Source organism: Anguilla rostrata, chromosome 8 (genome assembly GCF_018555375.3).
Source record: "Anguilla rostrata isolate EN2019 chromosome 8, ASM1855537v3, whole genome shotgun sequence".
NCBI classification, from domain to species: domain Eukaryota; kingdom Metazoa; phylum Chordata; class Actinopteri; order Anguilliformes; family Anguillidae; genus Anguilla; species Anguilla rostrata.
Genome location: NC_057940.1, coordinates 52,922,399 through 52,940,036, shown reverse-complemented (window position 1 = coordinate 52,940,036; position 17,638 = coordinate 52,922,399). Strand labels below are relative to the sequence as shown.

Here is a 17,638-nt window from a genome sequence, read left to right as displayed (position 1 = left end):
ACACTTCAGCACCTTTTGGATCCAGCTGTGCAACACTTGTGTGGGGAATGGTAGTAGCTGTGATTGGCAGGTCCAGACAGTGATTGATAAACAGCTGAATGCTAATGCAGGGGGAACCATAGCGAAATAAAGCAGGAGAGACTCACACGTTAAACCAGTGCAGTGAGCTGCATGTACGGACCTACGGCACAAACATTGGGGCTGGGCAAGAGTATCCTAAACAATAATATGGGACAGAGCTGCCCAACCCTTTCCCATTTCACTTCCTGGACCTTTAATGTATTTTGCCAAAAAATATTCAAATTTTTTAGACTTTGTTTCTGCTGGGTTTCAGGGGGGCACAGGTAGGCTATATAATATCGCTCATGCTTATCGTCATTTTACCTGCTCTGTGCCGTGAGGTTCCGGAGCTCTGTACCTCCTTTCTCAGACTCGGGTTCCCATGATCCACAGCCGCCACCATGCTGTCAAGCCACGCCCAGCTGGGCCTGTCTGTTTCCGTCATTACCTTCCTGATTGGCCTGCCGGCCAATGCTCTGGCGTTCTACACCTTCAGCCGGAAGCTCCGGCAGAAGCCCGCGCCCATCGACGTCCTGCTGCTCAACCTCACCGTCTCCGACCTCGTCTTCCTCGTCTTCCTCCCCTTCAAGATGAAGGAGGCGGCGGACGACATGATGTGGAACATGCCCCACTTCCTGTGCCCGCTGACGGTGTTCGTCTTCTACTCCACCATCTACAACAGCACCTTCATCCTGACGGCGGTGAGCGTGGAGCGCTACCTGGGCGTGGCCTTCCCCATCCGGTACAAGCTGAACCGCCGGCCCCTGTACGCCGTGGCGGTGAGCGTCTTCTTCTGGGTCCTGTCCTCCTTCAACCTGAGCTTCGTGTACAGCATACTATACTACAACCCGGCCAACGCCAGCGACCACAGCGCCCCCTCTGGCTGCTACCGGGACTTCTCGTCGGAGCAGCTGCGGGTGCTCCTGCCCGTCCGGCTGGAGCTCTGCCTCCTGCTGTTCGGCGTCCCCTTCCTGGTCTCCTGCTTCTGCTACGTCAACTTCATCCGCATCCTGTCCCGGCGGCCCCGCATCGGCCGGCGGCGGCGCCTGCGGGCCATCGGCCTGGCGCTGGGCACGCTGCTGGTCTTCGCCCTCTGCTTCGGGCCCTACAACGCCTCGCACCTGGCGGGCTTCGCGGCGGGTGCTAGCCCGCCCTGGCGCCACATCGCCCTGCAGTTCAGCACCTTCAACGCCTGCCTGGACCCCCTCATCTTCTACTTCTCCTCCTCCGCCGTTAGGAGCCTGTTCAACCGCTGCCTGACCGGGCTGCTGGGGAGGCTCCGCCTCCCGCCCTGTGGCAGGCCTCGCTGCTGCTGCCCCCTGCTGGAGCCCTCCGGTACTGACATATGCAAAGACCCAAGCCCCAATGAGGGGGAATGAGCCGTGTGTGGGAGATGCTAATGCGAGCGCTACCCCCCTACGTGCGCACTGTGCTCTCTGTCTGATGTCACGTAGCGCATCACAACTGTGTTGTCAGAAAGTGGAACCATGGGACAGTTCTGTTAGCACCAGGTCCATGTTTTGGCAGCATTGCAGATACAACTTTGTGATGATTATAGATGTGGTAGCAGTGGGTGAATTTGTGATACAGCTCTTTAGGTGTGTGTATTTAATATATTTTTTTATGGGTTTTTTTTGGGGGGGGATTATTTGCTTCAAATTGTGCTTTTCAAAAAACATTTATTGGATACATCTTCTCCTTGGGGGCATTGTGCGCTTTCTATAAGCATTACCATATTGCTGCGGACCAGCTATATTTCCTGTTTGTCCAGTGCAAATCACAATGTTTAACATACAGTATATTATGCTAACATAATCTTTACAAATGCTTTATTAATAATGACATGAAATTAAATAATTTTATGCTCTTTACTTACTTTACTTCAATCCAAATATGGAAATGCCATGTTTAGGAAACTTATATACATAAATATAAACTATCAAAAAACATAAATGAACATAAAGAACAAAAATTTTAAAAATCAAATGACAGCCCTCATGATTTCCCAACAACTGCAACAGAGGGAATGTCGTTAATTCAAACACCGTTTCCAGCAAGACTTTGACATTGTATTGAAAATGTTTCATTGGATTCAGTTGCTCAACCACGATTCGATTACTGAAACGGTTCATCGAGTCGAATCGTTGCGTTCTCCAGCTCCAGAGAGGTGTGAGCCGTGCTGAAAACCCGGGTTCCCCGAGCAGCAGGCGGGTCAGCAGAACAGCGGTGTTCACTGATCCGCAGTGACACTGGCGACGTCCGGCATTTCAGCGATGATCAGCGACGTTCGGTTCCGCTCGCCGACAGTTAGTGACGTTCAGCGATTCATAGTGACGTTCGGTGATTCATAGTGACGTTCGGTGATTCATAGTGACGTTCGGTGATTCATAGTGACGTTCGGTGATTCATAGTGATGTTCAGCGATTCATAGCGACGTTTGGTGAAGCTCGGTGACTTTCAGTGATTCATAGTGACGCTTAGTGATGTTCAGCGATGCCGCTGATGCTTAAAGTTGATGTAATGAATCTCAGAAGCACCAGGGAGGTTGAATCGCTCCCAAAAGCATCCCTGAATGGCAAAGATGACGACCTCCGCCCTAACACACACTTCCATGCCGTTCTGTAGCGTAGCGTTAGCATCGTGACCCTCCAGCCTGTTCCAATCAACCGCATGATGTCAAAAGCAAACAAGGTGCTGTCAGTCATTTACTTGCCAAATATGTACACAAGGAAATTGGCACAGGATGGATGACCATGGTGTTCGAGCTCAGCCAATCACAGGGCAGCGTTGTGGTGGAAGGGGAAACTGTATTAATCACTACCTGCCCAGTAGGTATAAGCTTTTTATATACCAGACATGCATAACAATAAATAAGCTCTAAAAAATAATGGGGATTATGAAACTGCAGGAATAGGATCTGTTGTGAATCAGTTGTTTTAATGAAATTGCTAGTTCAGTGAAGCAGACTAAATGGGTAAGAAGCTTTTTATGATGGTTATGTTTCTATTATAACACGTATAATGTGTATAGATTTTATACATTGATCCAGAAACTGTAGAAAATTGGCTTTATTGCTTTTTAAATAAAATACTGGCACAGAAGTTGGCCAAAGCTCACTAGTGGTCATTGATGCACCAGACCTCTTACTCCAAACAGGAAGAATTAGATCTTACTGCAAACTCACAGGTAGGAGGAGGGATTAGATCTCACCCCAAACTCACAGGTAGGAGGGATTAGATCTGACTCCAAACTCACAGTGAGGAGGAGGTATCAGATATCATGCCAAACTCACAGGTAGGAGGAGGGATTAGATCTCACCCCAAACTTACAGTGAGGGGGGATCAGATCTTGCTCCAAACTCACAGGGAGACGGGACATCAGATCTCACCCCAAACTCACAGTGAGGAAGAGGGATCAGATCTCACCCCAAACTCACAGTGAGGAGGAGGGATCAGATCTCACCCCAAACTCACAGTGAGGAGGAGGGATTAGATCTCACCCCAAACTCACAGTGAGGAGGAGGGATCAGATCTCACCCCAAACTCACATTGAGGAGGAGGGATCAGATCTCACCCCAAACTCACAGTGAGGAGGAGGAATCAGATATGCCAAACTCACAGGTAGAAGGAGAGATTAGATCTCACCCCAAACTCACAGGCAGACAAACACATGCTGAGGGAGGGAGGGACATTACTCTGAGCATGTCTACAGAGGGAAGTGGATGTGAAACAGGGAACTCCCTACAGACAAATGGCCAGAAGCCCTTACGGCTCTTACAAAGGGGGAGGGCAAATAATAATCAGGTCAAGACGCAAAGGACAGACCACATTCAGACAAATCATTCAGCAAGTCTTTATTTTTTTTTTCCTTGTTATTTATAAAAGTCCCATCTTTGCCAGTCTATAAACATGCTACAGGTGAGATTAGTTCACAGAAAGGGACCTCCCATTGGTCCATTGCTGTTGCTTATCTGGTGGCTGTATTTATTCAACATTAAAAAAGATACAAATAAATATCTTTGTTTTCTTGTTTTTTTTTTTTTTTTTTAAAACAAAAAATTGTCTTTTTTTATGGTTTCCTCCAGCCTACACTAACTGGTAAATAAAACAAATTAACGCTAATTAGATTTAGAAAATCTACCAAAATTCTAAATCTAGAAATTCAGACTGTGGTACACCAAAATATGGATTTACATTAAAAGACCAGAATTTAGCGGCTAGGTTATCAAATCTTTCATTTTTTTTCTGGAACTGTCACACAAATCACTTCTTTCCCAATAAAGCAGTCAATATTGCAGAACTTGGGACAGGCTGTTTGTAGACAGTGCAGTGAAGTCTCTCGGGCCAGGAGGTGAAAGATCGGAAACGCACGCAGAAGAACGTCAATTATTGGCCACTCAGTTGAGCCTCTTCTGGCCTCAAACAACGAATCATTCAGAAACCTCATAACCTCATGAAGGTCACTCGAAGGGGGAAAAAATAAAAAAATAAAAAAGCTAAAACCAAAATAATGTGTACATTTAACAGTTAATCAAATCCCTAAATGAAATACCCTTCTATGTACATTTTTTCGCAGGTACAGGCAAAAGCGTTTGCATCTTAATTAGGCCGAAAAAAGGCTCAGTGCTGTGATTCCTCTTCTCCGAACACGATGCGCGGTGCGCGGAACGACGAACTAGCATAATGATCAACTAGCAGATAAACACACGCCCACCACAGAAACACACCAGACACGCGTGCGCGGACACGTGAACGCTAACACACACACACACACCTACATACACACACACGTCCCCGAGGCAGAAACACACCAGACACGCGTGCGCGGACACGTGAACGCTAACACACACACACACACCTACATATACACACACACACACACCCCCGCCACAGAACCACACCAGACACGCGTGCGCGGACACGTGAACGCTAACACACACACACACCTACATACACACACACATCCCCGAGGCAGAAACACACCAGACACGCGTGCGTGAACATGTGAACGCGAACACACACACGCACATTTATTAACTGAAAAATTATTCATGCACCAGTGACTCTCAAATATACTCCTATCAACTAATATAGATTCAGACTCACGCAACAGACACACATGCATATGTGCTTGCGCGCACACACACACACACACACACAGACACACACTCACTCACTAGACACAGATATTGGCAAACTCCCATACACACATCCACAGGCTACAGTCGCAACGATCCCCGCACACAAGAACGAACAAGGTGCAGAACTTTTGTCCGTCATCCTGAAGCTTCTTACATCCTCACCTCACCTCTGCCACCGCACGCCGTCCGCACAGCGTCAGGGGGATAACACGCACGCTGTCATATAAAAAAAAAAAAAAGCACGGCAATTATTCAATCGTCTACAAAAATCGGTGATCCGAACAGCGGGCTGTACTGTCAACTGTGAGAAAGCGGTGTGCTGTGACGAGGGGGGCCAAACAGAGCCGAGCCGAGCCGAGCCGAGCCGAGCCGAGTCGAGCCGAGCCGGGCCGAGCCAGGCCGAGCCGAGCCAGGCCGAGCCAGGCCGAGCCAGGCCGAGCCAGGCCGGGCCGGGCCGAGACAGGCCATCCTGTCTGATCCTGTACAGCCCTGCAAAACCAACCGCAACCTCGCGTTTCCCTCAGCTCACCTCCGCAACTCGCATCGCACAACGCAGACGTATCAGAACTGCCAACAAGCTACAATGAAGGACAAAAATGTTTTTAAAACTTAAAACAAAAAAATTTAACAACTAAAAACAACCGGAAATATGCTGAGAATAGACCAAAAAGGTGATAATGCGTATGGAAGATTGACCTTGTTAAATGTGGACAGGAGGAAAAGCATCATGTGCGTGGGCACAACAGGTCAGACGTGGCAGAGGGAAGAAGAATCACAGAGGGCACTTCGGGGTGGTCCCTTGCCGCTCACGTGTCCGCGTGACGCAGGAGAAGCATCACAGGGACACTCTCCTCGGTTCATTCCGTGCTCCAGCTGCCCGCAGGAGCGTCACCCACAGCTCCTCGTCTGTAGCTGGGACAACCCTTTCCCCCGTCGTACCTCCGTATCACGGCCCTGTCTCAGCTGGAGCCCCCGCAGCAGGGCCTTTCACCCTCAGCTTCCTCCTGTAGCAGAGAGAGCCCTTTACCCACAGCTAGCGTTAGCCTCCCTGTAGCACAGAGAGTCCCTTTACCCACAGCTAGCGTTAGCCTCCCTGTAGCACAGAGAGCCCTTTACCCACAGCTAGCGTTAGCCTCCCTGTAGCACAGAGAGCCCTTTACCCACAGCTAGCGTTAGCCTCCCTGTAGCACAGAGAGCCCTTTACCCACAGCTAGCGTTAGCCTCCCTGTAGCACAGAGAGCCCTTTACCCACAGCTAGCGTTAGCCTCCTGTAGCACAGAGAGCCCTTTACCCACAGCTAGCGTTAGCCTCCTTGTAGCACAGAGAGCCCTTTACCCACAGCTAGCGTTAGCCTCCCTGCAGCACAGAGAGCCCTTTACCCACAGCTAGCGTTAGCCTCCCTTAGCACAGAGAGCCCTTTACCCACAGCTAGCGTTAGCCTCCTTGTAGCACAGAGAGCCCTTTACCCACAGCTAGCGTTAGCCTCCCTGCAGCACAGAGAGCCCTTTACCCACAGCTAGCGTTAGCCTCCCTGTAGCACAGAGAGCCCTTTACCCACAGCTAGCGTTAGCCTCCCTGTAGCACAGAGAGCCCTTTACCCACAGCTAGCGTTAGCCTCCCTGTAGCACAGAGAGCCCTTTACCCACAGCTAGCGTTAGCCTCCCTGTAGCACAGAGCCTTACCACAGAGCCTAGCCTCCCTGTAGCACGAAGAGCTTTACCACAGCCTCGTTAGCCTCCCTGTAGCACAGAGAGCCCTTTACCCACAGCTAGCGTTAGCCTCCCTGTAGCACAGAGAGCACTTTACCCACAGCCAGCGCTAGCTCCCCGTAGCAGTACGCGTACCTGCTGTCGAAGCAGCTCGTTGTCCACCTGCACTCTCTCCACATCCTTGAAGCTGTCCTGCAGCCGCTGGTTGTTCTGCCGGAGCTCCTGGATGTAGTCGCAGGCCTTGGACAGAATCCCGCCTTTGCTCTGAGCGAATAGGGAGAGAGTGAAAAATATGCAAACACACACACACACACACACACACAGTACCACACACACACAATACCACACACACAGTACCACACACACACACACACACAATACCACACACACACACACACACACACACAGTGCCACACACACACACACACACACACACAGTGCCACACGCACACACACAGTGCCACAAACACACACACATCCGGCCACAGAGCACAAAGGCTGCAGGTCCCCTTCTATAGCCCAGTTTGAGCCGTTCATCTGAACACACAGATGTGCACATGCCACACACACACACACACACACAGGCATGCAGACACAGACAAACACACACACACACAGGGGTAACTTACTGCGCCAGTCTTGGTGCTGTCAATGGTGCAGTCGGGGATCATCTTGGACAGGGTGACGATCCAGTTGTTGATCTTGTCCCTTCTCCGTCTCTCCACTGCAATAATACACGAGAGCTTTACAGCCAAATTTATCGCTCGCACCCGCTGTGTCCGTCCAGCGCGGTGGTTCCCAACCCTGTTCCAGGAGATCGACTGTCCCGTAGGTTTTCACTCCAACCCGAGAAAAGCACACCTCATTCAACAGCTAGAGATCTCCTTGAGCTGCCAATTAGTAGAGTCAGGTGTGCCAAATCAGGGTTGAAAAGAAAACCTACAGGACGGTAGAGCTCCAGGAACAGGGTTGAGGACCAGCATAACGTACAGGAAGTACACAGATATAATGTATACTGCAATCATTTAGTAAAAGTTATTTAGAAATATTTTGCTTTTAAAATTTGCTGCATATATTATAATTCACACATTAGTAATACTATGTTTGGTTTTTATATTAATTATGCTTGTTAGTTTAAAAAAAGCTACCATAAGGTATATATAACACCTTAATTACCAGGGCATAATATCCTTATAAATTTCCGATAACAAACTGAGGAATTTTACTCATGAGAAGTGACTTTTAGTCAAGTAACGTTCGCTTTTGAGAATATCCAGGTGTAAGTTTTAATTCAGGAGTACACCAGTGTTTGACCCAGGTACTTTAGATTTATTAATGCGCTGAGGACGAAAATAATAACGTAGAGACATATAACGTTTAGCATTGACCTGGTATAAATACCTCCTCACCTTTTCTGTCCTACAACAATGTGAAATTCTGGAATTCGTTCAAAGGGGGGAATTTTGTCTATAAGAAAGGCCAACACATTTGACAATGTCTACGGGAAGCGCTACACCCAAACTGAATTTTTGTGTTCATATGTGAAAGTACAGCTTAGCAATGCCCTCTGGTGGAGGAAGTCGCTGCAAATTTTTTCCTCAGTCAAACGAACCTAAAGATTTTCAACTGAGAAGCAAATTTAAGCAGAAATTGTAGGTTTTTCCAATGAAACATCTTTCTCAGCGGACATACCAATAGAAAAAGCAGACAGCGCCACCATCAGGAGAGAATCGTTGTGCATCTGAACGAGTTATAAGCGCCTTTTTTGGGTGACTGTGCTGGTCTTATGAGCCACATAAGAAGCACAATCCATTAGCGAATCGGCCTCATCTCTGAATTAGCCACAGCCTGAATGTGTCTATACACGAGAGTGTTCTAGGGCACTGATCCATCCGTGGGATCGTGGGAAATGTAGTTCACCTTCATTGTGCTGTGCCCTCCTCCTATCGTCTCTTGGCACCCGAGGCCCATCCAGCTTCCTGCAGAGAGAGACAAGAGAGCGGGTTGCACACATGCACACGCGCGCTTATCCCGGTACAGGACGTCCCGTCAGGGTGAGCGGGGTGGGACGGGCAGCGGGGAGAGGGGGCGCTCACGTGGTGTACGGGTGCGTGCGGGGGGCGATGGTCCGAGGCGCTACGGTCTGCAGCACGTCAGGGGTGTTCATCATCACGTACAGCTGGCCTGAGGGCAGGGAGGGAGGGACAGAGACGTCATTCGCTCGCTATTCTGCAAACCTGAGGAACGTGTTAATCGAAACACGCTCTGTGATACACACGGGAATTCATTACTGCTCCCTCTGGTACCCAATTTAAAATGGGGGTGTGTATGCATGTGTGTGTGTGAGTGTGTGTGTGACTGTGTGTGTGTATAAGTGTGTGAGTGTGAGCTTGTGTGTGTGTGTGTGAGTGTGTGAGTGCATGTGCGTGCGCGTGTGTGTGTTCTCAGGGTGCTCTCACCTCCGGCCTGAGTCAGGCTGGGATCAGCGGTCGCCTGTACGGACACAGCGCCAGTCCCATCGCTAACGGCGGTAGCGGGGAAGTAGAACCGCGTCTCCCCCGACACAGAGTCCCCGGCGGGGCTCCCGCCGTTACTGAAGGGGTTCTGGATCACGGCCTACGGACAACGGGCCACAGAAAAGCAGCACACACACAGTCACAAATTTTCATTCAGTATGAGCGAGGTTAAGATTCAACAGGGCTGGCTGCAATCAAGCCTGGCTGTCTTCAATCAGCTGAATCTAATTATCATTTGAATTTGTTTAATTTGTTGATTGAGTAACAAGGGGGGGTAAATCTTGTTTCAAATGGGTGATACGGATCTTTGATGTTTCACTAAATAAATGAAATAATATTTTTTAAATTGTGTTTTGTTTAGACTCAGTTTCACTTTGACTAATAGTACATTGTGTATAAAGATCTGAAACCATTCATTGTGAAAATGAAATTATAATCAGGAAGGGGGCAAATACTTTTTCATGGCACTGTACATGTGTATTCACACATAAAAGCTTGTACACACACGCAGACACACACGCAGACACGCACACACACACACACACACGCACATGTACCCACACACACTCAAACACACACACGCGCACACACAGCCACATACACACACGCGTACACACAGACACACACACACACGCACACACACACACACACGCACACACTCACACGCACACGCACACACAGGCACACACACACACACTCACACACACACAGGCACACACACACACACACACACTCACACACTCACACACACTCACACACACACGCACACACACACACGCACGTACATCACACACACACACACCACACACGCACGCACACACGCACACACACACGCACACACTCACACGCACACACACACAGGCACACACACACAGGCACACACACACACACTCACACACAGGCACACACTCACACACAGACACATACACACACGCGTACACACAGACACACACGCACACGCACACACACACGCACACACACACACGCACACACACACAGGCACACACACACAGGCACACACAGGCACACTCACACACAGGCACACACACACACACTCACACACACGCACACACACACACTCACACACACGCGTACCTGTGCGACCGCTTGCGCCCCTGAGAAGGCGGCAGCAGAGACCACGCTGACGGCCCCGCCCCCATCGCCTCCCGCCTCTATCTGGTCGTCCGTCAGCTGGACCACGCGGTACGTCACCTGGAGGAGGACAGACGGTCGTTCACTCCGGGCCACGCTGAGCGCGGCCGCCCGCGGAGACAGGGCCTCTGTTCACGAGGACGTGAGCCGGCCTGCCCCTGACCCCTGACCCCCATTAATCACATGATAAAGGTGCGTCTGTACATAAGTGACCTCTGACCCCCTCATCAATCACCGGATGAAGGCGTGACTGCATGTCCACGACCTCGGAGGTCTGTGCACCAGCTAGCACACATGCCTCAGGGCTGTGCTGGGCGATTCACCTTCATTCCAACCCAAATTTTTATTCCCATTTTCTTTATTCCCCTGTTTCCCAGCTGTACACTAAACTGCCACCATTCCTGATGAACCGGCGATTGTGGTAAGAACTGCTGAGGCAGGGAACGCCCGACAAACTGCAGCCTTCCCTGGGTGACAACATGGCCACAGTGTGCACTGCCCCACAGGCCTCTGAGCCACAGTGAGCACCGCCCCACAGGCCTCTGAGCCACAGTGAGCACTGCCCCACAGGCCTCTGAGCCACAGTACTGCCCCACAGGCCTCTGAGCCACAGTGAGCACCGCCCCACAGGCCTCTGAGCCACAGTGTGCACTGCCCCACAGGCCTCTGAGCCACAGTACCGCCCCACAGGCTTCTGAGCCACAGTACTGCCACACAGGCCTCTGAGCCACAGAGAGCACCGCCCCACAGGCCTCTGAGCCACAGTGAGCACCGCCCCACAGGCCTCTGAGCCACAGTACTGCCACACAGGCCTCTGAGCCACAGTGAGCACCGCCCCACAGGCCTCTGAGCCACAGTACTACCCCACAGGCCTCTGAGCCACAGAGAGCACCGCCCCACAGGCCTCTGAGCCACAGTACTGCCACACAGGCCTCTGAGCCACAGTGAGCACCGCCCCACAGGCCTCTGAGCCACAGTGTGCACTGCCCCACAGGCCTCTGAGCCACAGTGAGCACCGCCCCACAGGCCTCTGAGCCACAGTGAGCACCGCCCCACAGGTCTCTGAGCCACAGTACTGCCCCACAGGCCTCTGAGCCACAGTACTGCCCCACAGGCCTCTGAGCCACAGTACTGCCCCACAGGCCTCTGAGCCACAGAGAGCACCGCCCACAGGCCTCTGAGCCACAGAGAGCACCGCCCCACAGGCCTCTGAGCCACAGTGTGCACTGCCCCACAGGCCTCTGAGCCACAGCACTGCCCCACAGGCCTCTGAGCCACAGTACTGCCCCACAGGCCTCTGACCATTACAATACACTGCCGCCCCAGCCGATGCAGACACACTGGAGAGACAATGTTTGAGTTTCCATTTCCATCTGCTCAGAAACGGTCTATTAGGAATTCAGCGTCGGAAGTACGACCAATAGCCCGTACACAGTTTACACAGTCAGCACCATGCGTTCAATGCGTGACCGAATCAGGGCCGTCTCGTCTCAGGCAGGGCTCACCTGTCCACCACTGTTCTCTGTGCGGAACTGGTACTGGACATTGTGATCGGTGAAGGTGCCCGTTTCCTGAATGTTCGCTATGGCGATCGTGGAGTGCTTCTCCCTGCCGTGAACGTCCTCTGAGAATTTACAAAAAATCAGGTGAGGGTACTCAACAAGGCTAATCATCACTGCATGACAACTCACTGCCGAATCGGAGCTATGGTACGGTATATAGCAGGGGTCTGCAACACTGGTCCTGGAGAGTATTTAGGTAAAAGCTAAATCAAACAATATAACTGTGGTGTGACAAAAAGTGGTCTTGCAATCAATGCTTTCTCTATTCTAATTTGCATTTATGTACATATGTGCAAAATTCGATTCCTTCCCTCTTAATTTGGAACATTGCATATCCGGGACATTGCGAGACCTACCTTCCTGCAGAGCTTCCCCCGTTTCCTGTTTCTCGTGACTGTGAGAAATGGAGAGATCGTTCGGTCAATGCTGCATTTGCAAATGTTAATTCAATTGCACATTTCCGTCATCAATTATAAGGGGATGGAAGACAACATATGTTCTGAGCACGCGACGTCAGCTAGCTGCAAATTATGTAGGCCTACGCCTAAACCCGAAGCACGTCTTTATCATTGTTTTCCAGCCCTACTAGTCAGAAGATTTAGAGGGAGCACTAAATAAAAATATAACGACAAAAACGTAATCGTTCTATTGTCCTAAAAATGTCAAGCATCATTCTTTGTTTTGAAATCTGAAAAGCAGGCCCTTTCTGCAGTTATCTTCCACTGAAGAAATGTAAGAGTCTCTCCCTGTAGTGTACTGCCCGCCTTCAAAGAGGGAAGACACAATTAAAACGTCGGCATAAAACAAGATGCACAACACTGACTGGAGAACAGTGATTTATTTCCTTGGCAGCTTGCCTATCAACTGTTTCTGAAAGGCATTTATGTTCTTGTCTGTAATTTTAAATGTTAAAAATAATAATTAGTCTTCCATTTAATTTAATTTACACCCATCGGCTCTTTTTAACGATTTGATTTTGATTGTAAAAGGCTCTCCCGAAAACGAGAGCCTGGGAGCCTGATTTTCCCACATATGTGTGTGTGTGTGTGTGTGTGTGTAAATAAATAAATAAACATTTGATACTTCAGATGAAAAAATAATATCTTCAAAAGTGCTTGCCCTTATTACTTGAATACATCTATCACGTAAGGCAGAAGCTTCACAGAAAAATGAATAAACACAAATAAAACAAACACAAATGTAGTGTCAGTGACATTAACACATCACAAGATAGGCCAAGATACAATTGTTTTTTTCTTTCTAAAAATACAACTTCCTATTCTGATTGTATCGTTGCAGAAACTGTCAAACAAAGATCACGGAGAGAACCCAATTGAGAACCATAAAGTAACTACAAAGAAAACAATATCAACTTTATTAGAATATGAATATCGATATAAAAAGACCTCCCACCAGTCATGGAGGGATTCTGTGCACCCCCTGCTCTACAGGCACGCAGAGCGAACACAAAGGCGTGTGTTTGACCGGTTCTCGACTGAATAATTGACAGCTAACCATCTACTACATATGCTAATAAGCTAGCTCCAAATTACAACGTTATCCATATGTGATCGTATAGTAAAACGGAACATTGTACAACAAAATATTAATCTTGTTAACTGGCTGACTGCTGCGTGCTTAATTAACTATGTAGCCAGATAACTCACAAAGAATCTAGCTTCCACTATCCCTGTAAATTCTGAGAATTAGCTAGCTATTGCTACGGGCACAACTAGCACTAACTAGCCAAGTCACATAGCCCCAACTAATTATGTCACCTGTCTAATTCATAATAGAGAAGTTGGTTACAGTATATGATAGTTTGCAGCTAAGTGGCGAACTTCATCGCTAACGTTACAGTAAGCTATCAAACTGCAAGCATATTTAATGTTAGTCTAATCATGTTTACATGTTGCTAGCCTTACGGTAGTTAGCCAATGCAATGTCCGCAATAGTGCCAGTCGATAAATGCGTAAAGTTTATGCTACGGTTACAAGAGGAATCTTGCTACCCAGCTATCTTGCTAGCCGCTAAAAAACTTCTTGATAACGTTAACATTGTATCAGTTCGGTAACTGACAAGCTAGCTAGCTAACTTAATTTATATTTTAACGGGGCTAGTAAGCTACCAAGGCTAGAAAAGGACAGTGGGCCGCGGAAGCCATGCGATTAGAAAAGACGACTTCTTACCTCGTAGTGGTGTCCAAACCCTGTTCTAGCATATCCATGGGGGTTAAAAATTAAAACGTGATATTCAGGGACACAGACAGATGGAGATGGAAGTGTTGATCACGGGGACAAACACACCGGTCATGTGAGAAAGACAGTCCAGAACACGTGAGGTACAAACGGGCTTGGAATTAAAATGGAGACGGCTGCTGGGTTCGAGTTTCGTGTCGCTGTGCTGTGTTTTTTCCTGCGTTAAAGCGGAAAGGCCGTATGCGTACGTGGATAGCCCGATAGTTTAAGCAGGGGTGCGACCAAGACTATGTTTTCAGATTTGTGGGTTTTTAAATGGTTCCTTTCATTTTAATTCCAGTTTTAATAATTCTTTCCGTTTTTACTCGAACCAGATTAACGTTACTTGCTATGGTACAATTGCGCTGAATTGTCTGTTTCAGTCCGTAAATTTGAGGCTGGTGTTGCTGGTAATAAAATATGAAGTGGATTCTAACTGGGTTCTCCCGTGTTGTTTCTCCAAATCTTGTTTTTGTATTTTGATCTCTCATTAGCTAAGGAGTAGTCATCTGGAAGGCACTCTCACTTGCATTTTGCTTTTTTGTGAAAGGAAAATGTTTCAGCCATATTGCTTGAGATTGTGATAATATACATTTGTAAGTGATAGCTTTGCTGCTTTGGGTAGGCTACCTAACGAGGCTGGATTAATTACTACGTAGAACATCACTCGGTACGTCTTTAAAAAGAGATGATATTTTTCCCTTTTGAAAAACCAAAGTAATTCCATTAATTTGGTTTACAAAGAAATGGACACACCATGGTTGTTATTAAACCTACTCTACTAGTTTCTTTGCGCAAAATTCCAATTTATCACCAATGATTAACCACAGTTTTATCATTATAGCGGCGAAGACAGCGCAATCAGGATTAAAGGTCACATTTGGCTCCAGTTTGTTGACGTTACAATCCGACCCATGTTTTCGGTCAAACCAGTGACGTGGCTGAGACTTGGTGGGGGTTGGTTGGGCGGATAACATTGTGGTATATTCATTTTATATCCATTATACTTTCATTCTTGAGGCCGCTGCCTTTGCCACAGATAGTGATAGGCCGTGATTATTTACGTTATCCAGTGGGGCGGCGGGTGTTGTTATGTAGCTATATCTCGTATCGCGCTTTAAATCTGGTTATTGCAGGGCCGTATTTATACCCAGGTTAATCTAGACACCCCAATACAGTGTTTGAAATAGCAAATCACTTACCCCTTATCAGATAGGCTACCAACCAGAAATAAATTAGTTACCTGATACAGTTTATTCGGTATTTAAAATTTTTTTCTCACAGTCCCATTGGTTGCCTTTGTTTTATTCTTCTTTCACACAACAGCCATTGAAGTCGCGTAGCTATGTCACATCAGAGTGTCAAAAGGCAATCGTTTATAGTGGGAATAATCTCCCTGTATAATTTTAGCTGTGTTACACCATTCATTTATTTGTTATTTTTTAAATGACTACAGAATGTTTGAGCGATTTCCTGCACCCAGTGCTTTGGGTGTATGAAAAACACATCTTGAATAAAATGCATGAATAAAATAGTTTTGTCAATAACATTCTGTTCAGAAATACAATATTTTATTATTTTACATTGTAGGAGAAATTATACTATTGTACTTATTTGGTGAAACTTTATGTGACCATCAAGCCTATAGTACATTATTGGGCAAATGTATCTCTGGATAGGTTTGTAATATTCAATATTTATTTCATAACCCTAAATAGTGCAAATTCTTATATATATTTATTTACCCCCCGCCCTTCTGTCGTGTGAATGATTGAATGTTTGTTGGTATAAATGTCTGTTTGTAAATCTGAATATTATGCTGTATGCTGCTAGAAGAATGTAGTCATGGGTATAATAAAGTATTCTATGTATGTATGTGCAGAAGCAGTGAAACAATAGAAATGCCACAGCGGTCAGCTTTTTAAAGTTAAAAAAAAAATCTGTATATCTGATGTCATATGCATTTAACATCCTGATATAATTTGAATGTCAGTATTGCATAAGGGAATGAAGTTATAAACACCTAATTAGTTAAATGGCTGTGAATGGCTTTGCAATAAGAAGATGTTATTTAATGGTGTCATTTGCTTGTGCTTTTACACAAGGCAGGCCAGTAAGCACATTTCAGCTCCAGTTTTATTCTATATGGCCTGGCTAGAAAACTTTCACATTGCAACCAAATCTAGCCAGTTAACCGTGCGTGTAGATTGTAGGCTATGTCATAATAGTCTATGTCATAGTCTGTATTTGACTAGATTTGGTTATTAAGACTGGCTAGATTTGGTCCAGGAGAATTATACAGTTGCAAAGCAATAGTTTAAAAGTTATTATTATTAATAACGACCATTATTCGTTAGCATAAGAAATTAAAGCTTTGGCTGAGCCTTATGTGGGATTCGATCCTTTACCTCAACGGTCCGAAAGCAAGGACATTACCAGTGAGCCACCAACGAAGTAGCCACAATGTGTGTATGTGAGGTTTTGATTGGCTAGTGTAGCTGAATGTCCGATGGGGAGACATTGTTTGTGAGCTTGGAGCATTTGTAATGATGTAATCAGGCAGGAAAAAGATGAAGGAAAAAAACGCAAAATCTCCTAAATTTGGGCCTTTATTGTGCGGACCTGTGAAGTTGTTAGTGAATTCTGTCAGTTGACATGACCAAACAATTTGACTCTAAACTAAAATTCATTAAAATGCATTGTACAGTAGGCTGGCATTCTTTGTTGCTTATAACTGTTTTTTAATTTCCATAGGTCAATGCACTAACAGTTTTTAAACCTTCTAACTATTTTTGTTTCATACTACTTGCCCCCGAATTGGAGACTTTGACCTGTTATATATACAGATTTCAGGATTATGATTTTCCATGCAAATGGTAAAGGAATAGAAAAAAATAAAATGTATTATTATTATTATTATTATTGTTATGTGTGATTGTGTTCTGCCATCAGTGAGTGTTCCTGTTTTTCTTACATAACATGATATGTGTGTCTGACACAGATTAATGTGGGATGTGTGTTACAGAGAGATGATCCAGTGAGCCTTGAGATTGGTTAATTACCTTTTTGAGTTTTTGGCCTCATGTGTATGTGTGAGAGAAACACAATGTGCGTTTGTGTCAGAGTGTGTGCGTTTGTGCTAGAGCAGAGGAGAGAGAGAGGAGTCATGGGTGGGGTTGGGTTGGTGGGGGGGCGGGGGGGTTTGGGGGGGATGGTGGGGGCAATGTGATGTCTGTGCATGACTCTGTATGTAGAGCTCCTG

At 47.0% G+C, this 17,638-nt stretch overlaps 2 protein-coding genes and 1 long non-coding RNA gene across 3 annotated transcripts; 1 reads left to right on the top strand and 2 right to left on the bottom strand.

Moving 5' to 3' along the window:
* Positions 1–461: 461 nt before the first annotated feature.
* Positions 462–1,439, top strand: LOC135260418 (free fatty acid receptor 2-like). Its single transcript, XM_064345632.1, has one exon. The coding sequence runs from the start codon at positions 462–464 to the stop codon at positions 1,437–1,439; it is 978 nt and encodes a 325-aa protein (XP_064201702.1).
* A 2,459-nt stretch (positions 1,440–3,898) lies between these two features.
* LOC135262030 (uncharacterized) lies at positions 3,899–5,894 on the bottom strand. The gene is made up of 2 exons (XR_010332082.1): positions 5,088–5,894; positions 3,899–5,005 (listed from the first exon to the last, which is right to left on the bottom strand). It is a non-coding gene; the product is annotated as an uncharacterized LOC135262030 (long non-coding RNA).
* Positions 5,895–6,987: 1,093 nt separating this feature from the next.
* On the bottom strand, positions 6,988–15,000 carry usf2 (upstream transcription factor 2, c-fos interacting). The gene is made up of 9 exons (XM_064348793.1): positions 14,329–15,000; positions 12,496–12,533; positions 12,083–12,201; positions 10,521–10,637; positions 9,369–9,525; positions 9,006–9,093; positions 8,830–8,888; positions 7,539–7,633; positions 6,988–7,173 (listed from the first exon to the last, which is right to left on the bottom strand). The coding sequence occupies exons 1-9, from the start codon at positions 14,364–14,366 to the stop codon at positions 7,003–7,005; spliced, it is 882 nt and encodes a 293-aa protein (XP_064204863.1). The 5' UTR covers positions 14,367–15,000; the 3' UTR covers positions 6,988–7,002.
* Between the last annotated feature and the right edge of the window lie 2,638 nt (positions 15,001–17,638).